Genomic DNA, 25,622 nt, shown 5'->3' on the forward strand with positions numbered 1-25,622 from the left:
AAACAATAATACAGTAAAGAGGTTATTGATTATGCTAATAGACTTTCAATTCTTCATTTGGTTTATCATTCTAGTTAAATTTCTTCTTTTGATTTGGTAAAACAGAGAACAAGGTGATCTTATGTGTACATTTTAGTATCTCTCTTTTCATATTCCAACAGCAACATATCTACATTCATTCTTTCTTGATATCTTCTTTGCGTGCTTGATATTTTCACTGTTTATTTTCCTCTTCATGCTTTTGATGCTTTATGATTTTTGAAGCAGCGTGTTAGCAAAGCCTCTTCTGTGCAGTTTATTGAATTCAGTTTGTTTTCAAAATTTGATTGGTTTATTTTGATTAAACTTTTTCATTTAATGTAATATGAGGCGACAAAATTAAAATGTAATAAAAATCAAGGGGCCATAATTTCATTTTCAAAATGCAGTGGGATCAAAGTGACAATGTTCAAGGTCACTAGCTTGAGTGTTCACAATTCTTTTTTATACCAATGATGACATGACATTACTGCCATAGTAGTGGCAAGTGATTATTTACAATCACTTGACAAAACATTATTATAGACTTGCTAATGCTTTGACTCAATTCTTAGTTTGTATTTGGACAGAAGAACTGTCTACTTTACACTCATTTTCATACAAAGTTATGTTCTATTATAGTGTATCCTAAAGATGACTAGTTGGACAGCTGAAAACATCAGATATCTAAACAATAACTTTGCAAATAATGATTTGAAATTAAAGAAGTTGGAATTAGTTTGTGAAACATTATAATTTCAGATTCATATCGCAAATCTAATCTTCTAAAATCATATGTGTTATTCTCAATATTTCAATATTCTGGATTCTTAACATTCTTTGGGAATTTATTGATAATATCTCTAAAACTCATGAACTTTCTAAATAAAGAGAAGTAAAAATACTTTAAATAATGAAAAATATTAAAGTATTTCCTTATGTTATGATCATTAAAAATTCCTTTCCCAGTTTTTCTTCAGAGATGGAAACTGCTTATCTTCAGTCGAATTTGTTCAATAAATGATGCAAATTTTATACAAAATTAACTTCTATTACAAAGTTATACTCCAAAATATTCATGGTATTCTCTTAATGACCTCTCTTTTTGTTTAAATTCAGAGAATAATTAAAAGTATAATTACAATATTTTTAGTTAAAATTTTTCCTTAATGCACAAAAATTAATTTTGAAGCATTAACTTTGCTATAAATTTATTAGTGGAATCAAAATATAGGTATAAACATTTATAGAATATCTATTACTTATTTAAAACAAATTCAATATAATTTTCAATATTTTTATGTCAAATCTATGAATTTTACCATAAGACAGCAAAAAATGTTTTTTGGTATCTGGATGTAATTATTGCTGTGTTATACCAGTATCATAGTAGGGACTGTCATCTATACAGTATATATTCTAAATGCTAATTCATTTTAGTTACAATTATTAAGTTTTACACAATTAATAATACCAGTTAATAAATTCAAATGCCAGATCATAACTGGACAGCCAATTTTTAAGATAAACCTCCTGTTAAATGCATTAAAAAAATTTTAACATCAAAAGGAAATCTGACCCAAAGCAATGCAAATGTAAACAATGTTCCAAGTGCAACTTGAACATGTGTTAGTATCTAAAACCAACTTCAGACCAGAGAATTCGAACTTAGACTCTGAACTCCTATAAAAATGACAGAATTTAACTGAACCTGGGAACTGAATAGTTTAACAAAAGAAAAACATCATGTATTATAGTTTAAATTCTTAGATGTTAGAACAGGAACTATAACAATCTAAAATACAATCACAGTTTCAAGTTCCATCCACATCTCCCAGTCAGAGTTGAGTTGAATATCAAAGATTGACTTTTCTTGTGACTTTATCTGATTTTATTTCCACCTGAAAACAAAGGAGGGAACCAATTAGGAAGCAACAAGAGAAAATCCGGACCAATCAAAGCATGAAATTCAGGAATAATATCATTTAAAAACCCCAAATTTCAAGGACAAGTGGCAGCTTTCCCTCATAAATATGGAAGAGTCCATTTATTTTGTGCTTGTGTCCTGCTATTGTCACTGCTGTCATTGAAGTGCTGTTGCATCTGTCTTTGCTGAACCTTAGGCATCATCACCCATCCTCAGACTAAACATCACACATCTTGTCTCCAGACTTAATAACAACACTCCCCAAGACCACCAACATATCAAGGAACTTTGTCAAAACAAACTGAACTTTTTAGATCATAGTTTGAATGAAGTATCTTTTGCATGAAATTGTAAGCTACCAGTTTATTTTCAAATAAACAGGTATCATTTGTAAAGGTGCTTTGCCTCAGTACATCCCAAGCCATCACTTATCCCTCATTCATCTTGACTTAAGTCTAATTGACATAGAATCAAACTGAGTCCTCTTCCCCCAACCAGAAACTTCATATATTTAATTTTCACAGTTTGTTCATTACAATGCTTGTTTGAATTTACATTTTAAAGTTTCTATTCTATGTTTGTTTGAATGTAATTCTACTCAAACTCAGATGTTTAACTATCCAGAAAGACCATTCTAATTTTGAAGATCTATGTCTAAAGATAACAGAACTATTTCTTGTAGAAATTGCTTGCACATTTGTATTATTGTTAAAACTTTAATTAATATATATACCAGTTTAATATTAGAGGACAGCAATTCTTTCAGTCATACTTTATAAATTTATATTACCTTATTGCTATGTAATCTGAAAGTAATTAGTTTTCTTTTATCCCTCTTGAAAAGAAACAAAAATTACAGAAGTCATGTGTACACTCATCCTGGATCAAGATTAAAACTCAAATACATGTACAGATTCCATTATTTTTTTTTGTAGAACTGTATATAAATCAATTATACTTTTATTATTATTACATGGTATTATTATTATTCTTATTGGTGATGATATTAAATTAAAAATGTGTCTAAAATGTTAAATATAAAATTTTATTCAAATTTTTAACTAAATATGAAAATCCACAAATAAACATTTTCATTATTGAAAGTTGATTAAAAGGAAACAGTAAATTATGTATATTATTTCATTAAAAATTTATAATTCTATTATTTTTTTTAAATTTTATTAAATATATTAGATTATATATGTGCAATAAATAATGAAAACTAACAGTAACAACAACACAAGTACTGAAAAATAAAAATTAAAAGTACAGTAGAGCATCGATTATCCAACTTAATTGGGGACTGGGGTCGGTCGGATAACCGAAAAGTATGAAAAAATACATTATTAGTATATTAGTATATTGCTATTAACCTACCCATGTTGAAATTTTTCTCCGTTGTGCGTTGCTTTGTGTTGAATTTTTAATGATGTTAAGCCCAACAAAAAGTTTTTTTTTTAAATAATAATTGTCGCTATTGTATCGTGAAAAATTATTTCTTTATTTTTCACAAAATATAGTACTGTACTGTACATTGAAATATATAAAACAAAAAAATGTATATTCAGGTTACATATTTTTCATAAAGTAGGCCTATACATTAGGAAAAAAAAGTCTAAAATTTTCTTTTGCTTCACAGCTGATACTCGTTTTTTTTTTTTGCCGCTAAATCTCACACGTTTTAAAAACAGCAATTGGAATGAAATGTTTGAGGGATGACTTGGGGTGTTATCAATCAACAACAAAACATTTCCAGTATTCCCAATTTTAAGCTGATGCTTTTTGACTTCAGGGATAAATAGTGTCATACCATTCTATAAAAATGCTTTTATCCATCCATGAATTCTTTTGGTTTTTGTAGATGACTGGCAGCTTTTTTATTCCCTTAAAGCACCGTGGATTTTTAGACTTTCCTACGATTAGCAAAGGTAGTCTGTGTGTTCCAGTAACATTTCCGCATACCATAACAGTAGTGCGTGATTTGCTTGCCTTAAAACCAGGTGCTGACATTTCATACTTAGAAACTAGGGTTTTTGTTGGCATTTTTTTCCAGTACAAACCAGTTTCATCTGCATTGTAGACATTGGTTTTTTTGTAACCATCCTTAACAATCATGTTTTTAAAAAACTTTTTCAAACATTCAGCTGATTTGGCATCAGCCGATAATTTTTCACCCTGGATGTCCAATTCCCTAATTCCATGCCTAGATTTGAAACGCAAAAGCAAGCCAATACTCACTTGAAAATCAGCATTACCCCCTAGTTTTGTGTTCATTTGAAGAGCTTTTTCACAAATCAAAGGGCCACTTATTGGTTGTCCTTGGTTACGTACCTGCATGAACCAAGTGTAAACTGCAGTGTCCAAATCCTTGTTTTCTGCCATTTTCATTGTTTTTCTGTGCAAGCTTCCATCTTCACTGTCAAGTACACTTGCAAATTTTTTAATGGCATCACTGTTCTTTTTAATGTCTGTTATTGTGGTTTTTCCAACTCCATATTCCCCAACTAAATTTAATCTACTAGCACCACTTTTCAACTGATCTATTATTTTAAGTTTATCAGAAACACTGAGAACAACATGTTTACGTTTAGTTACCATTGCAAACAGTACAACAACTACAGCATGATCCGTTACAAGTGTGAAATTCACAGATCCAAAATTTATATCTCCGATGAAAACAGATTCTGATTCAGCATAATTAGAAAATTAAGCCTCGTTTAAATGCTAGCTTCCCTTTCATGGTCGAGCCAGTGCTGCCAGCTAAAACATGCAAAAATTTAACAAAAATAATATTAAAGTAGCCAAGACATAACCAAATATTGTAGCGCCACATCACTAGCGGACATTTGAATTTGCCGACTAGAACGCGGTCGGTTAATCAGGGGTTGGATAATTGATGCTCTACTGTAATTGGTTTTTAATTTTTACTGTTTATTTCTAAACAAGTATACTACTGCTTCAATTTTGACATATCTACTGCATGTATAATAAAGCAAAATAACAACACTGCAGCAAACAGTAAAAACTTTACTGAAAACAAATGCTTTCAGACATGCATGAATTATCCTCATGCTGATTTTTTAAAACGCACTTGATTCCAACTTTGTTATTTTTAATCGAATGTTCTATTCTTTATTCTATTGCTTAAACCTAAAAATGTCCATTTAGATAGATGAAAGCATTTGTTTGTAGTAAAGTTCTTTTTCTTTTGCTAGATAATTGTGTTAGTGTTGTTATTTTGCTTAAGTATTAACCCAGTTCTCATTGATTGACTTTAGTCTTTCATGTATAATTTTTGATAAACTAAAACTACTTATTAATTATATCAACACACCTGAATTTTTTGCCGAGCATAAATTATTTATGCTCGGCAAAAAAATTCAGCTGTGTTGATATAATTAGTTGTAGTTGCTGAGAAGGAAGTGGATAGTAAAAATGCTTATTTATTTAACTATAATGACTAACTTAACATATAAATACATAAAAAGTTAATAAAATTATTGTTATAAAATATTTAAAATTCATAAATTTTAATATTTTTGAAAATAAATTTATAATTTTGGTATTGATAGCAGCAAGAACACAGAATTAACAATTTTATTTCTTTAAATTATGAATATAAAATAATAATAAATAACTACAAAAATCAAAATATGTAATACTTTGACAAGTGTTTTATATTGTTTCCAAGAGAAATGGTTGCAGCAACAGTTAAATTAAACTAAAAGAATGAGCAACAAAATATTACTCATCAAATAAAAAATGTTCCTACTTTTAATGTGGATCAAATAAAATAAATAAAAATTTTTTTATTATACAAGAAGTTCGACATAATACTTCAATCTCACCAATATTTATGTCAACATTCAGATATTTTAGAGAACTTGCTTAATTTTAAAAATAATGCACAAAAACCATTGTATATTTCAAATAAAGCTAGAATAATAATAAATACGAGTAAGTAAATAATTAAATATTAGTATTTACTGAATTATTTTCTACTAAATTACTGCATTTTCAAACTAAAAATATTGCTATTGAATCATTACATATTAAAAATCAACAGAAATCAATATAAATTAATAAATAAAATTTATAAATAAATTAAATATTAAGAAAGCAAAATAATACATAAATATTTTAAGTAAAAAATTGCTTTATATATGATTCTAAACTTAGAAATTAAATATGATAGAAGATAAATTGTCACACCTAGGAGGCATCCCCTGTCGTCGTCTTTGTCCCTCCATTTGCATCTGTACTTTGACAAGATCTGTTGGGCTTGCCACAAACTGACCTAAACCTCCTGCAATACTCCCACCTAAAACAGCTTTCCTATTAAATGTAATGTTTAAAAATATATATATATATATTTTTAAAATAAATAAATAATTCTTCACAATTGCAGCAATTTTTATAGTGATAGAAAATTTAACAATTCATTAGTAATAATATTAAATCACAACATAAATACAAAATGCTCAATGACAAAAACTGAAAATATTTACTATACAAAATTCAAAATGTTAAAAACTACTTATACAGTTAGTAAAATATTAAACATCTTAATTCTTGGAGTTCTTTACATCAAACAAGTCTTCTATTTTTAAACTAATTTATATCATCATAAAATAATCTGATTTAAAAATAAAATTTTTAAATATTTATACTCAATTTTTTAAAACGTATTTAAAAGATATACTCAATTGAAAATTTAAAATATAGACAATGATCAAGCATTTAAATACAGTAGACCCGCAGTAATCCGGCCTCTGTCTAATCCGGCACTCCCTATAATTCGACATGTCTATATGCAGCTCGATATGCAATAGGCTGAAGAGAATGGTGCATCGTACAACGAACTTTTACTTCTGAGGAGACCGAGAGACAAAGCCTTACTCTCGCATTTAGCCAATGTAAAACAAAAGAAAATTGATGAATATTTGCACGCACCATAAATTAATTTGTTTATCCATTTTCAAATTAAAATCATACATAGTATGTACTGTAACTTGCAAATACTTACATATGTTGTATGTAATTGATTGACATCAATATGTTTAGTTATTATTCTTTTGCAAGTGCTATAGTGTTAATGACATTAATTTTATAATAAACCCTATGCTATCTATTGTGTTGTGTTAAGTCTCATATCGTATATTATATAGTACAGTACATATAGATTTGATCTTACCATAAAGTACTCTTTTCAAAAAAGTTCTGGACTACAAGGGGTTGGTGGCAGTACTTTATAGTCCAACAAATTCGATCATCTGACACTGCTTTGCAAAACGTTTGTTGGATTACTGCAGATCTACTGTACAAGACTCAATAAACAATTTCTGAATTTAAAATTATGGCATTTATTAATTCAGTACTAAATCCAATAAACACACCTTTAACTGTATTAAAATTTCACATGGAGTTTTGATACATTAAAATTTTAATTAATTACATATCTTTATGAGTTAGACTTAAATTTATTACTATAAATAATATAGTCTATAAATAATTTCATAACTATATAATTTTTTTCTTACACTAAATTGTTTTTTCCGTTACAATCAGGAAAGTTTTGTTTTCTTAATTTTTCATATTTTTTATTATAAATAAATTTTTTCCTTTTCCTAATATTGATGTTTTTTTCTTTTTTAATTCCTTCCCTACTTTATTATTAATAAAGTAGGGAAGGATAATACTAATACAAATTGCTATTTAAAATTGAATTTTTAAATAAAGAGTGTTAATAAAATTTTAATTCATTTGAAGGAGCTAAATTTAAACCTGATATAAACAAATTACAGTAGAGCGTCGATAAGTGGAACGCCGGTAAGTGGAATAGCCGGAAAGTGGAACGATTTTCAGTCGGACTGTGTCATGCTGAATCGAATGTTTTTGATACTAAATTTACTTCTAAAGTATAATTTTCATGTTTTTTATATTCTTTAATATATTTATTTTGTTTGTACAAAATGCAGAAATAATTTTTATCGATACGATAGCCTCGATGATTATTATAAAAATTTTCGTTAGGCTTAAAATTGACGAAAATTCAACACGAAGCGACACGCAACGGAGAAAAATTTGAACATCGGACAGGTTAATGTATTTTTTCGTACAAAGTCGGAAACTGGAACAAATCATTAACTGGAAGGACCCCAGTCCCCAATTGGTTCCACTTATCGACGCTCTACTGTATATCTATATTTGCAAATCATAATAGTAATAAGATTACCATAAACTAATGGTCCCATCAGAATTTTTCTTAAGGATCCTTTCCCTTATAAATTCATATAAAGTCATTCTGCATCCAGTATAAACTATAAAATAAACATGTAAAAACATTTTTTGAGATAATTTGATATGTAAGTTTGAAGCAATTTGAAAATTTGTTGTTTTAATTTTTGAATTTTAATTAAATGTTTACATAGAATGCTTTTAAAATTATATCTCAAATGTTTTCAAGTTGCTCAAAAATATCTTCAAGTGAATCTATAATCATGTATCAAATCAAAACATATAAAACATAATTTTGAAGAAAATTTAAAAGCATTCAAAATTAAGTTTAGAATTTATAACCATACCTTATTAGCAAATTCTACAAGTAACTTTGAAAACATAAATTATTTCATTAGGACTATCTAAGTATTAGTGACAGCTCGCGAATACAAAATGGTGGAAGCCAAATTAAAAAAGTTTAGCTTTTTTAGAAAATCGGGATTTTAACAAATAATACACATCATCGTGCCTATTTTTGCATGGTTTGTTTATTTGTTTATGTAGGTTTACAGTATTAATCATCAAAGTTTTTAAGAATGCTGTAATGACAGATTCCAAATATGTAGAGTAAACACTACATCAGTTATTTAGCAAAGTAAACAATAATGAAAACTGACAAACACTTTATTAATTCATATTATAAAACAGTACACAATTTTTAATAATCTAAATACAAATTATTACTGCTACTACTACTATTTTTACAGAAATTATGTAAAATTGTGGTAATTATAATAAACCAATTAATAATAATGAATCAGTGTACACTAAAACAATTATTTTACATAATCTTAAAAATAAATATACTGACCTAAATGCCTATAAATAGCTGGAGTTACACCTTGCCAAAGTTTCAAAATACCTTCATGTCTCACTATATAAAAAAATTTTTAATGTAAATCTTATATTCAAATTAAAAAAAACTTTACTAGTTACAGGCAGTTCTCAATTTATGTAATTTTGATTTATTTATATAATAATCATCAAATATATTTAATTTATTCTTATAAATATGTATGTGCAAGAATCCATACAATGTATATGTATTTGCAAACTATGATTTATAACAGGTTTGAGCAACCTTTTTAAATGACAGGTCAAACAAAAATGTTAAGGTGCATGTATGAGTCAAATTTTCTGGGTTTTTACGATCTATAGCCATCGTGGTTAACAAGTCAATTGCAATCAGCCAGCTGGTGGAAAAACATTATAAAATCTGTCAAAATGAATGTATGCAAAAAGTATATACAGTAGAGTCCTGTACAATGTGCAAGTAAAGCAAGCAACAACCTTCGAATTTTGTCGATCAGAAGTATACGTTTTTTTTCCAACTTATAGGCCAAGATTTAAACTTTCATAAATCGTGTGATAATGCAGGTTTCGATAACGCAATTTCCTATAATGCGTAACGAATCCCCCGCGTTGTACGGGACTCTACTGTATATCAGGCAGAACAACACAAAGAATTAGCATATGATAAAAAGTTACAATAAATCTAATTATATGATTATGTATTATTCTGCAGACCATTTACTATATAAATATTTTGAAAATGACCAAGGACCAGATTAAATATTCAGGGGCTAAAGTTGGCCTGTGGGCCACACTGCTGATTTATATTTAATTAAAAACAAAAAGGATGACTAGTTTATTAATGAAGATTGTCAGCTATTGTGTCAATTTTGTTATATTCTCAATCTATATGGGCAATGCTTTGCAATTATAATGGGAATTTAAGTAAATGACTAAAAGCAATGGATTTATAATGTCATATATGAATTTCCAAATAAATTCATAACATGTATTTTTACTTTTTTTTATAAGAGTAAATATTCTATTAACTCTGATAGTTCACTTTTAACATTAAATCAATGTTAAAAATCTGTGAAAAATAATAAAGAACTTTGTATTATTAAATAAAAGACTCCATATTTTGAAAGCACAGTTTTAATCTATATATATAAAAAAGAATGTATGTCTGTCCTGTCTGTCTGTCTGTGTGTTTGTCCTTCATGCATTACCACACCATTTATCCAATTGCCATGAAACTTCAGGAAGTTATTTAATACACTCCTGCAAAGGTTTCTGGCATATGTGAAGACCACCATTTCTCCCTTCCAAAAATATATTTATATATGGATTAAGGCTTTTATGTCCAACAGATGGCGCTAACTTCAGACGACCTACGTTTGCTTTTCTGTGAGGCATTATGTTTTTCTGTGAGAATGGACTAAAGTAGATCATTTTCTATCTATCTATATAAATAAAATATAACGTTTGTTTGTTCCTACCAATTCCTTTGAAATTTTGACAGAACGTTGCATTCGAATACACACGTGTTTTTATATAATATACATGTCAAAATTTCCCCTACTGGGGGGAGATGGACGGGATTAAGGCTTACCGTGAAGAACTGGGCTTTTATTATACTATTTTAGATGCGTTTTTGATTGCGTTTTAATAGGGTACATCAAGAGAATGTACACTAAGAAGGGATTTTTTGAAATTCCCCCCACGGAGGAAGTGTTATACATTTATAATAGATACATTTTGAGCCACAACAACGCATGGCCGGGTCAGCTAGTATCAATATAATACTTAAAGAAACTAGTTATATTTAGTAAAATGTTTCCTGTAAAAAAATTATTAAATTATAAATAAATAGAAAAACTTCTCTGCAAACTGGACTGTTCTATAATACAAACTACACAACAAAAAAATCTAAATCCTTCCAGTAACAACATTTTAACAAAATACAAACATTTAAAAAAAATAAAGACACAAACAAGTTCTATAATGGAACATACTAAAAAATGAAATATTTGCAGAATTTGAATTTATATTGTTAAAATTTGAATAGATTATAAAAATTCTGCAAGATTCAAATTTAAATTGATAAATTTGAAAAGATAATAAATATGATTGAACCAATCAGGAGTATGAAGGAGTGAGTGGGTGGAGAGTAGAGTGATTGAAGTGTGCCTACCATGCCTGTATTCACCATAAAGATGAAAAACAAATTTTGTGTGCCTAACAGGCATACTTTGATCTGATCTTAACCTCCTAATCCTACACACTCACACCATACTCCTGATTGGTTCAATCATATTACCTTTTCAATTTTGTTGACTTAAATTTGAATTCTGCAGAAGTTTCATTTGATACATTCCATTATAGAAGTTGTATCTTTAAACCTGAAGCAGACCTCAGGAAGAGGTTAAAATGCTCATATTTCATTAAATCATTGTTACTGACAAACTTAGGTGTTTTGTTGTGTATTTTGTGTTAAATTATAAATAATTATGAAAAATAAAGAAGCAAATTTATTTACATAAAATTGATTAACAGAAGATATAAAATTTCTCAGCACACAGTTTATAAATACCTTCAAGCTAAGTGTTCATTTCTGAATGCAAATTAAGTTGATGACATTTAATTAAATTTAGTTTTTCATATCTTTCTCATCTGGTAAGAGTTCTTTTTTGCTTAGGCACCATTCTATTACAAAGAAATGACATCAGTCATCCTAATCAAAATTTAATTCACAATAATCTTTCTGTTAATTAACAAAATTAAAAATACTTGAAAATAAATGAAAGAATGTCCACTTGAGAAGTTATTTTTAAATGTGTTTTTAAACTGGATAGGAATAGTTTAATATCCAGAATGGCAAGAAGGAATGCAAATATATCAAGAACAAAATTGAGCATTTTTTGCTTGTACAGTAATACCTTGGTTTTTGTTGACTTCGGTTATCATCGGTTTCGGTTTTTGTCGATTTTTTTGGTGAAAAATTTGTCTCGGTTTTTGTCAATTTCCTCGAATTTCATCGGCGTGCCCAAGTGACCTCGCTGCTAATTTTGCAAAAACAAAGGGTGATCCATGTGTTATCCACAACCCCAGTCCCAAATTGTTTCAGATAATTGATGCTATACTGTAATAGCAAATATACTCATGGCAAATGGTTTTGCCATCTTAGCTGGTAAAGCATGCCTTTTATTACCACACTTACAATTCAAGCACTGATATACAATAATATGATAGCAGATAATGTGGAAACAAAGACATTTACAGATCAAAATGATTGATAAACTGAGAACTGACTGTACTGAAGACAATGATTATTATTCTACTATATTAAAGAGATTTTATAAACTTCAAAAAATTAATCATATATTAAAATTTAACTACAAGTCTATTGAAATTTCATATATCAAAATATCACTAATAATAATAAACAATTCTATTTGCAATATTAATACATTAAAAGATTAGACCTAAAAAGCCATGTTAAAATATATTCGCAAGATTAAAATATTTTTATTGAACACTTATCAGTTATCTACATATTGTATTTCCACATAAATAACAGGATTCTCTTATAAATGAAAAATGCTTGTTTTGCATTTTTGAAATAAATATTGTGCTTTGCTTATAAGAGCATGATCTGACGTTTTGGCTTATAAGACCACTGTATCGATATATCAATGTAAATTAAATGTAAATGTATTGATACAAACTATTCAGTTACACCTGTGGCAACCATTATTAAAAATTAAAAGTGCTCCTGATACTATAAAAGTTTGTTAAAAAAAAAAAATAATAATAATAGTGAGAATTTTGGGTACATTGAGGAATATATTGCTGATTTTGTCCCATCTATAAGTGCATGCTCTTATATGTATGGAAGTATGGTTTCTTGTCAAAAATTATTTATTGTTAAATATTATTTTTTTAAATGTACAGCAACAAGTTTTCGATAAAAAATTATGATCATACAAAATGATGTTAACAGTTAAGAGTCAATCCAAAATTAAAACTGGAAGAAATAACTTGTAAAATGAAAATCATTATACTTTATAAAATTTCCACATTACACTGAAAAGTGTAATGTGGAAATTTTATAACATACAGTATAATGTGAAAAAGTGGAAATGGAAATTTTATAAACATACCTCAGGTTTATAAAATAAACTGAGAACATTTGTTCCATAAACCATTTTGCTGGAAAAGTGTGAATGGTTTTCATTTTATAAGAAGAGTCAATATCAGCACTTCTTTAGAGTACTTCCTTCAGTACATTAATTCAAGAATTCAAGCAGTAAGAAAATAACAATCTGTAAAATTCACTATTTACAGAAGAGTGTCCTGACATTAATAGTAGGACAGTGTATATAGTATATAAAATACCAATTATCAACATTCATATACTGGATATGTTAGAAAGCATTAACTTTTTAAGTTTTGTTGTTTAACTTGAAAGAGGTTTTTTTTTTCTAATTTTATTAGTAATATTCTTTCTGGTTTATCTTTTATATATATAAAATTTTTATTTAATGAATTTATTATGTTTTGTTTTATATCACAATTTTCAATACATTATATAATTTATACACATTTGAGACCTGATATAAGACGGATCTTGGAGTCTAAAATGTTAGCCAGCATTACAAATGAGTCCATGTTCTATCTAATGTATTTTGATAGAAGAAACTTGCCAGAATTAATCACTTAACATGTAAGTGAATAGATATGCATTGATTATTATAACAGTTGCATATTCTGTTGTACACTTCTATTTGAATGCATGTTTATAGAAATAACTTTGACATTAACTGGTTAAGTTAACTATAGTGCAATGGTATTACAAACAATTATTATTCAAAATATATATGAAAACCATTGAACCTTGGGACTAAAAAATGAAATTCTTAAAGATGCAAAACCAAACTAATTTGACTGAATTAAAACACAGAGGGGATACTATAGATTGCACCCTATGGAATTTCGGGACTTTGAGTATATACTTGAACTCAGGGGACCAAGACGAGTTCAATGATACCCTACTTTTGGACTGGAGACAAAAAATAAGAAAGTTATCATACTTTTTTAATGCTATCATGCAGACGACACTGTAGTTGCTAGTACCGTCATCTTGCGGTAAAGTCTGCAAACCATATTAAAAAAAGCACTGTGAAAGGCAAGAAATTGCACGAACAGTCAAATGCCACTTCTTTTTTTTTCTATTGTTCAAGAATTAATGTGAATCAATAACTAGTGACAATAAACACTCAGTGGCCTGCTGGTGGTCCCCCTCTGGGAGGTCTGTCAGGAACACAAACAGTCGAACGTCACTAGCAGAAAACTCTGAAATGGCGTAAAATGCATTGTGAAAGGCAAGAAATCGAAAATATCATAACTTTCTTATTTTTTGTCTCTGGTCCAAAAGTAGGGTATCGTTGAACTAGTCTCAGTCCCCTCAGTTGAAATATATACTCAAAGTTCCGAAATCCTATAGGGTGCAATCTATAGTACACCCCACAAAGATAGCATGCAAAAAGCATGATGACATGGCTACCTGCAATTTGGCCAACTTATTAATCGTTATCAAAAAGATGCATTTTATTTTTTCTTGTTTTTGACATTTAAATTTTTGCAATCTATTTATTTAATTTTATTGTTATGAACTGTTCAATAAATTTTGTTGTGTTTTGAGAAACCTTTCATAACCTCATGACAATAAAAGTTTAAGAATGTAAATATTTTAAAATATTGAATTTTCAGAAATAAATATAAACCAACTAAAGATTTAAACTGATAATAATAATAGTACAAGATGGTGGCCTATCTTGTACAAGATAGACTTTAAGACCAAATTATATTGTTTAATTTTCTGATTAATAGCACTATTTTGGTGTTAATAATCTGTTAGTTTAGGTCTTATGTTAATTTAATTTTTGCTTTTTTAACTCCTAAATTTTTAACTGTAAATATTGAGATTTAAAGTTGAATTTTAAATTTAAACTTGTAAGCATTAATATAATAATGCATTCTTAATAACTCACTTTTCAATAACTTTAAAAATGTTTAAGTGTTTACATTTATATGCTATGATATTATATGATAATAAAGAAAATCTCAAAAAATGTTTAAAGTAAAAATTACGTATTTTAAATAAAAACTTTTGTAATAAAGTAAATTTCAATATATTATTTTATAAAGGAGCAGCAGAAAGGATTATTTAATTATAATGAGAAATATAAGAATTAGCCATACTGAGTATTTGGAATCATGTAACATTAACAAATAAATGAATAAAATTTTGCTGTCAATTACGCATTTATCTTTACAGAAAAAGAGAAGGGATTATTTAAATATACTTTAAAAACATAGGGAAAAAAGACAATATAATCCAAATTGATCGATATTGATTTCTCCCCATATCAAATCATGATATGGAGAGAAATCAATCAAAAGAACTAGAAAAAATTGAAGAACCATCTTTGTAGTTTTCCACACAAAAAAAAGAGAGAAAAAAAAAAGCACAAATAGTGGTTATAGTTAAATGAATAATATGCCATCCATATAGACAAATCCTATGCTGCTGACTATGATAGGAAGTTGCTGCTTTATACTTATATCAAGGCCAAAAATATTTTTTTATTATGGAGAAAACAAATATGATTTTTGCCAAATATTAAATTAATGAACTTTTTAAAATTAACAAAAACTGTTAAATTGATAATTGATTATTTTTAAATACTTACAGAATAATAATTTATGATGACAATTTAATGCATATTAAATTTGTTAATTCAATTATTAATATATGCTTACCAACATTACTTGCTTACCAATCCCAATAACTGTCTCAATCATCCCCCTTGCTTGTGTGTTACCCTCTTTAGATAAGCCATTTCTCACAGCAAATACTAACTTTTCTCCTTGAATCTGTAATCTGGTTTTGGTAATATCTAATGGGTATGTAGCTGAAATAACAAATAGTACTTTTAATTAATTAAAAAAACAAAATTTAATACGTGAAATATTCAATTAAAATTGATAATCTTTAAAGATTTGTTTACTGTTAAATCTTACTTGTCAGTTCACAATTAATTATAACAATAAAACACATTCAATGCAATAAACAAGAAATATTTTTAAGTTAGCAATTTTGAATATTTATATAAATATCATGAAATTTGCACTTTCAAACATAATATATTTAAAATGAGTCATATAAGATAAATTTTTAATTACAATTGAACATTCATATTATAAAGCTCTGTATTATGAATCTCTCTCTCTCTCTTCAGAAAATTTTTCTATGGAAGGCTGAAAGTACACCTGTTTTATATTTATTCCTATTTAATGAAATTTAATTTCTGTATAATAAACTTCTGTAAGCCAAATGAATAAAAGAATCTTATTTTTCATATTGCTGAAATGGCTGATAAACTGGCTTTAAAACAAAATTTGATTTCAACGTGCTGTTCTTTCAAATCCATAATGTACTCAAAAAACATATTTCACAAAATACCAATAATTAATATACTCAATATCAGATAACCATTGACAATTCAAATTATTTGTACACTTTGATGACAATTATGAGAACATAGTTCAGATGTTAATAACTAGACATCACTACTAACATAGCTGTAAAAAAATTGGTCCCAGAACTTATAGACTTTTTACTGTGTATGTGGAACAACTGAAAGACTGTGTTAAGGATGTAATTACAAATGCATAGGCAAAATAAATCAAAAATGTATTAAGTCTCAATACAATTTACAGTGTAGCAAAAAGAATGTAGGCCATTTTCTGATATTATAGATGAAACTGAATTGCAATTAAAATGAGATGAATATGAAAGTGAGACTTCTTATAAAACAGCTGTTAAAATAGTTACACACACTACAAGAAAAATTAAAAATGAAACATTTACTAAAATGATCAAAAAAATTTAAATTGAAGATTTCAATTTATCATTAATGAATTTTCTTGATTTAGTTGAGTTTGAATTACAAGATGAAGAGACTATATAAAGGAGATTGTTAAAAAAATTCATGAGATGTTGCATTTGGTATTAAATATTTTAATAAAACTTTACTTGCATTTTGTTGAATGCAAGCAATGTCATGCAAACAACATGCTTAGTTCTAAATCTGGGGTGAGCATTAGACTTTGTAAAATTTAATAGAAAAATTTTTGGATTATTTAAATCATGCCTCCAACTTCTTTTTAGATAATGCATAGATATAAAACAGATGAATCATTTCATGAATAAAATCTACTCAATATCTTACCAATCAAATTAAATAAAACTGAACTTTTTAAAATTTCTGAAAAATTTACTGGGAATTATGATGATTAGTAGAGTAATAAAGCAACAACCACTGCCGTATGACATCAAACTAAATATTGGGTTTCATTAAATTGTTTAGATTAGTAGAGTTTTGAGGCCAATATGCACTGTGTGAAAACTGAAACCCTCTTTCAATTAATATACAGATTGTTAACACATATTCAAAAATAGGTCAAGGTTCAAAAATTTCACATTTAAATAACATTCTATGCAGAACATACCAAAAGAAATAAATTCAAAACATAAGTTTTGAATAGAAATCTTACAGTTCAAATTACAAGATGAATTACATGATGATGAAATTTTTTTTAACAATCTCCTTTATATAGTGTCTTCATCTTGTAATTCAACTTATTTTAAAATAATGTTCCATTCAAATAACACATTAAAAATGGGATAAATATATAAATAAATATAAATACACACCACTAGATGATCAAGAGAAATATATAAATATACAAAAAGTAAATAAAAATAAAAATACTGTCATATTTTAATGAGAGGGATGTCATTGTAAAGGGTTGAGAGCCATAAAATGTCTTCTACACTGTTGAGGATAAAAGCTGTTTGGCTGATTTAAAAATTTTAAGTATTTCCAGACTACTTATTTGGAATACATTGTGAATGGTAAGGATCAGTTTAGCACCTTCAAGGTTGACCTTGACCCCAGTTCTGAGGCAAAAATAGCTTAGGTCTTGTCTGATTTATTGTGTTCTATCATGTATCAATGTTCTTTTAATCTGGTAGCTAATGAGCAGTTCATAGCCCCAACATATTCCAAATCCAATCTAAATCTATCATTCCTAATAAAGATGCAGTATATTTCCAGTGCCCATAACTGTTAACTTTGTCATTATCATTACATAATAATTTGTACATGGTGGATTTCTGCCATAGGCAATTCATGTCTCCATGCTTCTTGCAATCTCCTTGTATACTGTTTTCAGTGTCTTGTGTTTGACAATAAACCAATCATAGTCTTAGCTTCTTTCATCTGAGAACTGGGGGTCAAAGTCAAATTTTAAGGTGCCAAACTAATCCACACACAAACCTCCCTGCAAAATTTCAGAAATTTTCAACAAAAACAAAAAAGGAGGAGTTATTAAGCTTCAAAGAGAGTGAACAAAATTGTGCCCAACATACACATGCAAACATACATACAGAAAAAAAATGCCCTGAATTTTTTTGCATTTCTTGACATTTCAAGAACCTGAGTCCAAAAATGTAAAAATCTTGAGGGGTCATTTTTGGACTGATCACTATACTTTCCCTCTGTTATATATAACAGAGCTGGGAAAGTAAAACTAAATGCACCATTTCTGATTTTTTTTTTTGATGTGGTACAAAAAAATGTCATATTTTTCTAATCTGATGGGATGAAATCAATGGGTTTTTTCAAGCAGACTGTAATTCAAGCACATTACTAGGATCATCAACAATTGCAAAAGGACAGGCGCTTTCATCTGGCCTTGACTTACCTACATTTTTAGTAAAGAACCTTCATAAAAAAGTTACCTTTTCTTTTTACTAGAACACCTAGGTTCATTGTTAAGAATAATATAAAACTGTTTTTTGATTCAATTTTGTTATTTCTTGCAATAATTTGGATAAATCTTTACTTCCAAAGTCATAGATTTACATTCAAAAACAATAAATTTAAAATTATCTTATAAAAATAATAAAATAAATAACTTACTGGAATATAAATGTAAAAATGAAATCAAACACCTTAGTATTTCCAGCAACAAAATAATTTAATAAAATAAGAACGTTTTCGACTATTTTCAATAGTCCTCTTCAGTTAAGCCTCTTAAAATGAAATAAAACCATCTTAAAATGCATCAACCATAGAGATGCTGATAGTCTATCCGGTGGATGGAAATCTTTTTACTACAACAATTAATTAATTCTCTTAATACTTTGTTTTAATTTATTTTACTGTTTAATTTATATTATTTTTATGTTATTTTTATTTTATGTTATTATTTTAAATTTAAACGATGTTATTGCTGGCATTCTATTTTTATGTTCTATTTCATTTTAAAGAGGCTTAACTGAAGAGGACTATTGAAAATAGTCGAAAACGTTCTTATTTTATTAAATTAGTTTGTTGCTGGAAACACTAAGGTATTTGATTTCATTTTTATGTTATCTTATAAATAACAACAATTGCAGTTCAAATTATATACATTTGCATCTGATGATATATTGCTGAAAACTTTATGTTTAACTGAAAATGATTATAAATATTCTATTTCAAATTTAATAAATACTATCTATGATTATTTATGTATTTAAAATTACTATTATTATTATTATTATTAAATACTTTTATTTAACTTGTTACGTATCATACCTAAGCTCAATGACAATGCATTTTAATGTTTTTAGAGAGGGTTACTCCATCCCACCATTCTTTTCACCCCAAAATTCAATGAATATAACCAAATGTAGAATTTAATCAGTAATATTATTTGTAAATGATGTTTTAGATGTATTTGTATACGTGAGAGTGACTCAACTCCATCAATACTATCACTAATCCCAATCTCAAAAAACATGAACAAGAATATCATTCAATCAATAATCCTATTTGTAAATAATATTTCAGATGTTTGTTTAAGTGTATTTATTGTAGTAATGTATCATAGTGTAGACTCTTGATAATTAGCACTGAATTATCAAGAGTCTATACAATTTTGGCATGAGTTTATTATTTATCTATTTCTATCATAGTGTAAAAGCAGTTTAAAAAATTTTTTTTAATATATTAAAAATATTTTTAATTTATTAACAAATTGAATGAATTTCTTTATTCATGCAATATAAAATTGAATATTCTATGTAAAATTAAACTGAAGAAATAGGCAAAAATACCATCTATCATGTATAAAGTGACATAATTAAATAATTTTGTAACATTGATTTCAAACTTCTTAATTTTCTGAATTTTGTATCAATTACAATTCTTAATATTGAGATAAATCTTATAAAATTATTTAAATATCGATTTGTATTTCAATTATAATCATGGAAATAAAGAAAAGCATAATTAGAATATTAAATTCTTCTGTATTTTACACATTACTGAATCCCATTTAACACTTCCAAAAATATTTATCCTGATTTAAAATAATTCCATTCTGGCTTTTAAAACATGTTACGTGTTTGATTTATAGTATTTTTCTTTCTGATTTAAATATAAATAGAGCAATTGAAGTCCATAACACTATTGAAATGTATTTTTATAGACAGACTAATTTTTTTATCCAGAACTTAAACAACAGTGTCATATGGACAAAATGACAAAAAAATTATCAGTATATATATCCACTCTATACATACAGTGGATTCTTGATCTATCATTTTTGGTGAGACTTGGGAGAAAAAATAACTGATGTGAAAAAATGATTGACGTGGAAAATTTACGTCAATGTTTTTATTGTTTATCTCATATGAAACGTGTATTTTTCAGTGATAGGCTTATATGATGGCTTTCTGTATAAAAGTTATGGAGCATGTGCACAGACATTCATTTATTCTACATTTTAAAAACTTGTTAAAAATACTGAAATTTATTCTATTTTCTTTTGGTAAGAATACTTAATGCATTGACTCTTTTCTTGCACTGGAAGATGTTGGTTAAATTATAAATTTTTGTCATTTACGATTTGCTTCTCTTACAGAAAAGGGTTCTGACTTTTCTCACTTTTCCAGATATAATCTCTCCTACCCCAAGACAATGCAGGATTGCCGCCCTTATGAGAGAAAAATCATCGCATCTGCCCCTTGAAATTCTTATTTCACTTAAAATTATCATATATCCATCTCAATCCTTTATACTTATGCTCTTTATTCATAGAAATATTAACAAGTTTGCCATATGTCAGAATCTCAAACTTTTTATCTGCGATCCCTTCTTACAACAAAAACATTTAGATTCCATTTTACAATGAACTTTTCCCGACTCTCTTTTATAATATATGATGGAAAACAAACCTCCGAATGGACATGAACTAAAATTTACATTTTTTCATACAATTTCAACATATCAAACATTAACAAATTATTATTAAGAAATATGTAACACATTCCTTTATACATTATACTTATTTCATATGCTTAAGTTTTTCCAAATTTTTGCAACTAAAATTTTTAGTCCAGTACTCAAGTGGTCACAATTCCTTATGCCAAAAAAGTTTCAGTTTTACAGTTCACTAGACAGAAACTACTCTGTAGGTGCTAATTTTTACCAGTGTTACCAGGCTTTAAGAGGAAATGTCACCAATAAAGTAAAGTATTTTGTAAATCAGCAGACAAAAAGTAGCCAAAAATCACAATAAAAACTGGTTAGCTGTAGTTGAAAGGTTTAACTGTTAAATTTGACATACTTTTATTTTTAGTACACAAAAATCAGTTTCAATTTACCACCCTCTATCGTGAATAAAACAATTGATGTGCGATAACATTTTTTTTTCAGTTAAAATACAGAACGAACATTGCAGGAATGAAGAATATGAAAAAATTAACATTACATATATGGGTCCTTATTTGGGATCGGAGAAAACAACCGATAGATGCGGGATAGATGTGGGGAAAATGACCGATATGGGAACAGTAGATCAAGAATTCACTATGTATACAGATAATTTGATAATTTCTCTCTCGATTTTTTCCAGTCTATCATTTTGTCCAGGTGAGGGACTATTATTTAAGTTCTGGATAAAAAATTAGTCTATTGAAATGCATTTTTATAAATAGTATCCTACTTGTAGAATTCAATGGCTCTATTTATATTTAAATCAGAAAGAAGAATAAAATAAAACAAACAAAGAATAATTAACACATTTGTGTTGTGGCGTCACTAACAGTTAATTGAAATATTTCACATATAAACGCAAGTACTGTACTTTCAACAATTTACGGTTGTCATCTTCAGGCGAAATCGAATACTGTGATTTTCGAATAAAGTAGCTTTTTTAACGGACTATTTAAATTACGTAAAGCACGTGCGTGGAATTCGTTAAACATATTGAGACGTAATAAATATTATGGATGTAAAAAATGCTGTTATAACGTGCTACTCCTAATATAAAATAAAGATAGAGGTGCCGTATTTGTGGTGTTTATGGTGGGGTGTTTGTGGTGGGGTTTATAATCTAGGGTGTTTGTGGTGGGGTGTTTGTGGTGGGGTTTATTGTGGTGTTTGTGGTGGGGTTTATAATCTAGATTATAAATTGTCTCCTAACGGAGACAATTTATAATCTAGATTGTTTAAATACGAACACCAAGAAGATATCAGAAACAATAGACCAACAACAGAGTTAGCTAAAAAAGTACTAAATCAAGATTATCTTCCACTTTGGGGACATACAAAAATGCTTAAACCTTGTAATGATCGAAGAGAGGTGTTCATATGAGAGAGCCTTTACATAGCCACTTTAACACCGTGCAATGCACCAACATTAGAAATTCCGCAATTATGGGTAACATTATTTAAACAATCTAGATTATAAATTGTCTCCGTTAGGCACACCACAAATACGGCACCTCTATCTTTATTTTATATTAGGAGTAGCACGTTATAACAGCATTTTTTACATCCATAATATTTATTACGTCTCAATATGTTTAACGAATTCCACGCACGTGCTTTACGTAATTTAAATAGTCCGTTAAAAAAGCTACTTTATTCGAAAATCACAGTATTCGATTTCGCCTGAAGATGACAACCGTAAGTTGTTGAAAGTACTGTACTGTACTTGCGTTTATATGTGAAATATTTCAATTAACTGTTAGTGACGCCGCAACACAAATGTGTTAATTATTCTTTACTTTACGTTGGCGGGAAGTGTGTTAATACTATTTTATTATAAAACAAACATGTAATATGTTTTAAAAGCTTGATTGGAATTATTTTAAATTAAGATTAATGTCTTTTGAATAGTTATACACATATATATATACACGTGTGTGTGTGTGTATGTGTGTGTGTGTGTATAGGTTTACATACACAAGTAAAATATAAATAAATCTTTTCTGGATATAATTTATTATATCCAGATATAAGTTAAAAAAACTTTTAACTTATAGAAATTAAAAACTATTATTTCAATTGTAAATTTAATGTCAAAATGTTGATTAAATCCTTGCTTGTTTGTTTAACATTTCTTAATTCTGAATTGTTACTAGGCCAAACTTATTAATAGAACAATGTTAAGTAAAGGGGTTCAAGGCCAAAAAATGTAAAGGACATTTTGAAATTTCAAACTTGTTGCTATATTCTTATATTTTGTAGAATCCATAAATTATAACTTTTTATAACAGACATAACTGAATTAAAATACAGAAAACGACAATAAATATTTCATATATTTTTATTTTACGATCCTTATATACGAAGAAGCAAGCTCAACCGCATCAGCTGATTTCCCAAACACAGAGAAAATAACTTCTAAAACAGAGTACTCTCTTACAATATATATTTTTTTGTTTTAAATAAATAAATATATATCGAAAATTAATATATATTGTACTCACTGGTTTCCGCCACAGCAGCAGCAACCGCAGATAAAGTATATTTAAACCAGAAACTTTCCACCTTCTGCTTCTGTATCGCCATTTCTTCGCTGTTGTTTACAATAGATTAAGTGTTGCCAATTTCGTACTTCTTAAAAAATATACCAAGAAAAGGATAATGAACTCATTGAGGATAGCCTAATATTTGAAAATAATATAAAGTATATTGAAGAATTATTATTATTTAAATATTAGAACAAAATAAAAATAATCTATGTACTGTAATTACGTAATTTTTATTCGTGTAATATTTATTTGCCGAGATGGCCGAGCGGTGAAGGTTTTTGTTTTTTTTTTTTTTTTTTTTTTGTTTTTTTTTTAACTCTTTCCGCCCTGTGGGCACTAAGAGGGCCTCTTTTTAGAAGGCCCATTATGGGTTCGGCCAGGCCCACAATGGGGCGACCGGGTGGTGAGGGACGGGGCCCGACATATCCGAACGGACCACCCCCCGAAAAATTCCTGGGGATTATTCGACCCGTTCGGATTCGATCCCGGGTCCCCCAGAGCGGTAGGCTGCCACCTTGACCGCTCGGCCATCCGGCCGTCCGAGCGGGGAAGGTGGTAGCCTACCGGTCTGGGGGACCTGGGTTCGAATTCGGACGAATCGATAAATCTCCAGGAATTTTTCGGAGGGGGGTCGTCCGTCTGGATATGTCGGACCCCGTTCCTCACCACTCGGCCGCCCCATTGTGGATCTGGTCAAACCCATAATGGGCTTGCAAAAAAAGGCCCTCTTAGTGCCCACAGGGCGGAAAGAGTTTTAAAAAAATATTGTTTTATGCTTATGTAGTATATATTTTACTTATCTTGCTTGATTGAATTAATTACTGTTGACAATTATCAGATGATGGTCTTTTTTTATCAAAAAAGCTATAATTAAATCCTGGCTTTTTGATTTTATCTTTAAAATTTATCTTTTTCCTCTTTATTTTTCTCTTTTTCCTCCTCAATAATTTCCTTAGTATGGCGGATTGAAATGGAATTAAGAAAAATAAATAAACAATTCTTAGACAGTTTTAACAAAGATTTTTCAAAATAAAAAATTTCGAAAAATTAAAGAATTATATAAAATAATATAATAATCCCAACGATCGCCTAAATATTCGGGCTATAATATGGATTTAAAATCAAATAATTAATACAAATAAAGGCAATCGTTGGATTATTATATTAACTCATGGGCTTTGAGATGTGTATTATAATTATATAAAATAAAAAGTTGATAAATGTTAGCGAAATTATTAAAAATAAAGAATTTTTTTTGTATATTTTAAATATTAGAGTGTAAATCACGCACATAAAAGAAAAGTAATAGATCTATTTTTTTAGGATTCAAAGAGTTAAGCTGATGATAGCTTAGTGATAGCGATAATTTGCACTTTCTGTTAAAATCATTCAAAAAAGATATGTTAAAAGATAGAAATGAAATAAAAGAGCGGAATTCACAAGACTTTTGTCCTCTTTGATTCACCCTTTTCTCTGTTTTATCACATTTTTCGTCACCTTAAATAATTTCAAAAGAAAATTCGTTTCAGCTAGCTTATATGCCGTAAAATACGGTAGTTGAACAAAGACACAAAATATGATAAAATCACGAAGGAATTAAAAAAATCACAGTAATCGGATAAGATTTACAACCAGTATTTTGGTTAAATCATTGGAGTAATGAAT

The 25,622-nt window shown here is 28.2% G+C and overlaps 2 protein-coding genes across 2 annotated transcripts in view; both read right to left on the bottom strand.

Moving 5' to 3' along the window:
- The window catches only part of Ucp4A (Uncoupling protein 4A), a 45,382-nt gene extending 21,340 nt beyond the window's left edge, over nt 1–24,042 (bottom strand). The window contains exons 1-5 of the mRNA XM_067262462.1: nt 23,913–24,042; nt 15,859–15,993; nt 9,036–9,098; nt 8,181–8,265; nt 6,158–6,280 (exon numbers count right to left, since the gene is read on the bottom strand). Of these exons, the coding sequence (XP_067118563.1) occupies nt 6,158–6,280; nt 8,181–8,265; nt 9,036–9,098; nt 15,859–15,993; nt 23,913–23,994 (488 nt within the window). The 5' untranslated portion in view covers nt 23,995–24,042. The remainder of the gene's footprint in view (nt 1–6,157; nt 6,281–8,180; nt 8,266–9,035; nt 9,099–15,858; nt 15,994–23,912) is intronic.
- Nucleotides 1–25,622, bottom strand: part of scny (scrawny) — a 357,320-nt gene that overhangs the window by 302,648 nt on the left and 29,050 nt on the right. The gene's annotated exons all lie outside the window — the stretch shown is intronic.

Source organism: Centruroides vittatus, unplaced genomic scaffold (assembly GCF_030686945.1).
Source record: "Centruroides vittatus isolate TY-2023 unplaced genomic scaffold, ASM3068694v2 contig_1477, whole genome shotgun sequence".
NCBI lineage: Eukaryota > Metazoa > Arthropoda > Arachnida > Scorpiones > Buthidae > Centruroides > Centruroides vittatus.